Source organism: Limulus polyphemus, unplaced genomic scaffold, assembly GCF_000517525.1.
Source record: "Limulus polyphemus unplaced genomic scaffold, Limulus_polyphemus-2.1.2 Scaffold1416, whole genome shotgun sequence".
Lineage (NCBI taxonomy): Eukaryota > Metazoa > Arthropoda > Merostomata > Xiphosura > Limulidae > Limulus > Limulus polyphemus.
Window position 1 is genome coordinate 159,146 of NW_013667026.1, and position 4,688 is coordinate 163,833.

The following is a 4,688-nucleotide window of genomic DNA, read 5'->3' on the forward strand; positions in this document are numbered from 1 at the left end:
GCTTGACTCAATTGTCCGTCTCTGTCTCTGGCTGTCTGCAATTCTATGCCGTCACTTTATTCGCAAGCTTATATACTAAAACAGAGGATGCGTAGAAAAGACAAGAGCTGTTGGGAACAGTCATGATCCTTCTAGAAACCCATGACGTGTTACCAGCATCACGTGACTACCGCTGTCATAACAGTACTACCAATAAAAAAAATATGTAAGCCACTGAAAATCAACACATTTAAAGCTTATTTTCATCTAATATTTTTTACACACAACATGAAAATGTCAGAACAACAGTATTGTGTTCCAAAGTATTCTCAGAATAGTTTGAACAAGTTTTCAACAGAACCTTTGATAAATAAAGAGTGGATGATCGCAACACACAAAGACAAATGACAGCCCACAGCAACTAGTATTGTATGTTGCAGCCACTTCACAGAATCTGATTACAAAGCTCTTACAAATCATGGTAAGACAATTATCGTTAAATACGGGAATAGTTTGTTCCATATATAGTGATAATATCATGGGCAAACACAAGTGCTGTTTCTGACATTGTAGCTAAAAAATAGGCTTTAGCATGCATGTACATACCACTGTCAATATTTCAATGCCAAAACATCACTTTACTTTCATGTAGTATGAAAGTATTGTAAATTATAATGGGATCGAAGGCTATCAAAAGCATGCATAAAAATATTTTCAATAAAAATGTGATAGAATGAAAAATATAAGACAACTGTATTTCAATAAATACTTTCAAAATAAAGCAACTGACACCTTTTACTCTAGTGTCACAAATTTAAAAATGCTATAAACAATTCTATTATTTCATTAGAAATAGTTTTTAATGCTGTTTATTTTAAAATTTCCAAGCATATATATTTGCCTTTATCATATCATTGAAATTAAACTAATAAAACATTTGCAGGATTTCAAAGTTGTTTATCACTTAGCTGACTTCCACTCGCCATATGTTTACTGCACAGTAGACCTTATATTAAAATCCCACACTGTTTTCTCTAGTAGAGACCAAACCAGCTCATCATTTTTTGAAGAAAGAAGACATCCTTTCAATATTTGCATGGTCAAAATTACTGTCTGCAGCAAAGCTTAAGAGATACAAGCAAGTTCTCAAGTCCAAAATAAACAGCCTAATTTATTGGAAGTTACTGCACTGTTTGAAGAAGTAATTAGAAATGAGGAAAACAATAATGATATTGCTGTTATTGAACTGTCAATGTCATCATCATTACAAACCCCAACACCAGAGTAACCTCCAATATGCATTGAAAATTTCATTGAAAAAGATTATGTTATTCATTATTACACAAGCTTTGAGAACTACAAGAAATTTAGTTACATTCTTGCAATTCTTGGGACAGCTGTGTATGAGCTCAACTACAGATGGAGAATACCAACAGCACTGAATGCTGAAAACCAGTTCTTTTTGACACTCATTAAATTAAGGCATAAGACACCAAACAAAGATCTTGCAATCCTCTTTAACATTTCTCACTACTCATTAGCAAACATATTTGTCACATGGATAAATTTCATGTACTACCAGTGGAAAGAAGTTGACATCTGGCTATGTCAGGAGCTTACCTGTTTCAATATCTTTAAAGAATTCAAAAAATGTTACTCAAGGACCATAGTAATCTTTGATGGGACAAAATTCCCCATCAAAAAGCCAAAACAACCATCAGCACAACAAGCCAGTTACTTTAATTACAAGAACACTAACACCCTTAAAGTCATCACTGGTGCTTCTCCAGGGGCTTATAACCTACAATTCTAACTGGTATGAAGGCACTTCTACTGACCATGCTCTGGATGAAAGGAGCAGTCTTATGTATCATTTGGACCCAAATGATGATCTGATGGATGACAAAGGTTTCAATATTCAGGATCTTTTTGGATCATATGACAAACGTATGAACATGCCAACTTTCTTAAATATAGGAGCCAGTTCCGAAGTAATGTCCTTATTAGGGATAGAAAAATTGCCAGCAAACGCATTCATATGAAACGAATAATAGGACTAGCAAAAACCATTAAAATCCTCACATTCCCCATGAGTCCATTAGAAACAAAAATTGGAAGTGAAATTTGTTTTGTTTGCTTTATGCTTTGTAATTGTCAAACACGTACTGTGCTAACCAATATATAGGCTTCTACTGAATGATAAAGTTTATGTAACAGAATAGCAGTCATTATGATTATTAGGCAATTACCATAAGTTTATACAAGATCTTGGCATTGTTAACATGGTTAAGGTTATCTGTTATAATTTTGTCAGTATTTATGTTTATTATGGATTATGTGAGGGTTTTTTTACCAATTTTTACAAATACTATATGTTTATGATCATTTTTAACCTGTTCAGAATCATAAATTGATATTTAAAATAATAAACCTATACCTACTATCATGATAATGGTTCCAACTAACATGATCCCACAAATATTTATGATGCTTATATACTGTGTCAATTGTCTCTTTCATGTATGTTTGGTATGCATTGATTACGCTATTAAAATTTCTAAGTCACATTTATGTTTTATCAATTTTACTGTAGAAAACAATAGCACACATGAGCTTATACTGTAAAGTGTATATATATATACATATTTACCTATTGTAATTAGCCTCTGATGTCTAACCTTCATATATTATAACCATTTCATGATATAACTACTACAACATGTGATGTCTGAGAGACAGTGTTGGATACTTTTGTTACATATTAGAATGAATTAATCGAAATTCAGTATAAGATGACTACAATTGATAAATTTTGTAACAAGAAATAGGGCAGGGCATTAAATGTTGATACTGACTATCTTATTATTAAAAGCAGATAATAAGCATCAAAAACATATTGAGTTGGGCAAATGTTGATAAAGTTTCGTTTTCAATTGCACGCTCACAAGCCCATTGTGTTTTAGGAAGGTTTCTACTCTTACTTGTTAAAACTAAAAGTAAAAATAAAAGTAATGCAGTTTAACACATCAAATCACTCAAACCAGAGCTCTTTGGGCCAGCTAAGATACAACAAACACGGTAGTGGTCAAAATACTACTTGTATAAACCATTTGATACAACAATAATTGTTATTGTGTGTATGCCTTTTAGTTTTATAAGCTGGCAAAGAATGATTACAATTACACTTCTTGTCATAAGACATTAGCATTAGGCATATTTTCCAAGCACTGCATTCTAAATCTCGTCCTGTATGGATTTTCAAGATTTTGAATAGTGGAATACATATAATGATAGTATTTCATTAATACTATTAATAATATTATTGTGGAGCTTCTAATTTCTAGTTTTAGAACTCAGTAGAAGTTAGAACTACTAATAGAAATAGAACAGCCAGAGATCGACCTGAAATGGTATTAACTGGTTCAACTTAAAGAAAACTTACGCCATTTTTTATAGTTTTAGAGGTAGATAACCGTCTATGGAATGATTTTGATGGTTCTCCTTCGCCTTCACTTTCTGACGATTCTTCAGATGGGACATCAGACCCACATTTTTCGGACAAACTTTCTGGTAAACCTACCCCTGTCGCCATTATTCCACACTTACCTCGCCAGAAGGCACCACGTACAGTTATCGTCGTCTGCTGTAAATAAAACATTAGAATCACGTTATATACAGTTCAATGGATTTAGTATGAACATAGGAAGTGTGCTGAGAAATTTCGTTAAATTTATTCGAAAACATCAACTACTTGCAAAAAAAGAAAAAACTTTTAGTTTACCTTCTTGTGGCATAAAATAAACACAATTAGTTGCTGGTACTTTAAAACTAACTTGGACATTTTTTAAATTAATTATATTTGAGATGTTTGAGCAAAATATAGTGTGAAGCGTGTTAGTTATAAAAATTGTAGTACTAGTAGAAGAAATAACTATGAGCGTTTCTGAAATTTCGTACAATAAGTAATATCTAAAGGGGTTATATATATTAGAATATTTTAAGTTTCCTGAGCAATTACATTAGATTATAAATTAAGGTTTTCCTGTGCCACAGTTATTAGAAATTGCCTAATATATTATATTAAACATATGACGTGTAACTTAACAATACCACCTAAGGGCTTTTGTTTGTTTGTTTTAGAGCAAAGCATAATATCTGCTGTGTTCACTGCGGGCAATCGAACATCGGATTTTAGCGTTCTAAGTCCGTAGACTTACCGCTGTCCCACCAGGGGACGTCTGAGGGCTTACCATACATTTTCGAATGTAGTTAATGAAATTGCTGCACATGTTCCGCTTGGTTTTTCGTAATTCAGAGAACATTTCATAATATTTTCTTTTCGTTTTTTATTTTACAGTAACATTATTTAAGTGACGACTTATGTTCACGAAAATTTGCCATCAGTAATCAAGTCGTATCTATATAAATATAATACTATATAGTACTGTCTGTTGTAAGTCCATGTAACTACTTCGTAGGATGTGGATGGATCTTCACCAATTTTGGTATGGAGATTCATTAGGTCCAGAAAGATTTGCCCAATTATCTTAACCAGATGCTCCATGTAAAATACTGTTGCGTCAGCGAGGTCACGTGACTAGTGTCACACCACCTGCTTTCTAGAACTATCCCGTTCCTTCGGAAGTGCTCTAGCATTTACTAGAATGGGGGGTGGTCTGGTATATATAAGATGATCACGGCGTGACGTG

At 33.0% G+C, this 4,688-nt stretch overlaps 1 protein-coding gene across 1 annotated transcript in view; it reads right to left on the bottom strand.

Moving 5' to 3' along the window:
• The window catches only part of LOC106463469 (diacylglycerol kinase eta-like), a 102,190-nt gene extending 98,619 nt beyond the window's left edge, over positions 1-3,571 (bottom strand). The window contains 1 exon segment of the mRNA XM_022390966.1: positions 3,422-3,571. Coding sequence (XP_022246674.1) covers positions 3,422-3,571 — 150 coding nt within the window.
• Positions 3,572-4,688: the final 1,117 nt, after the last annotated feature.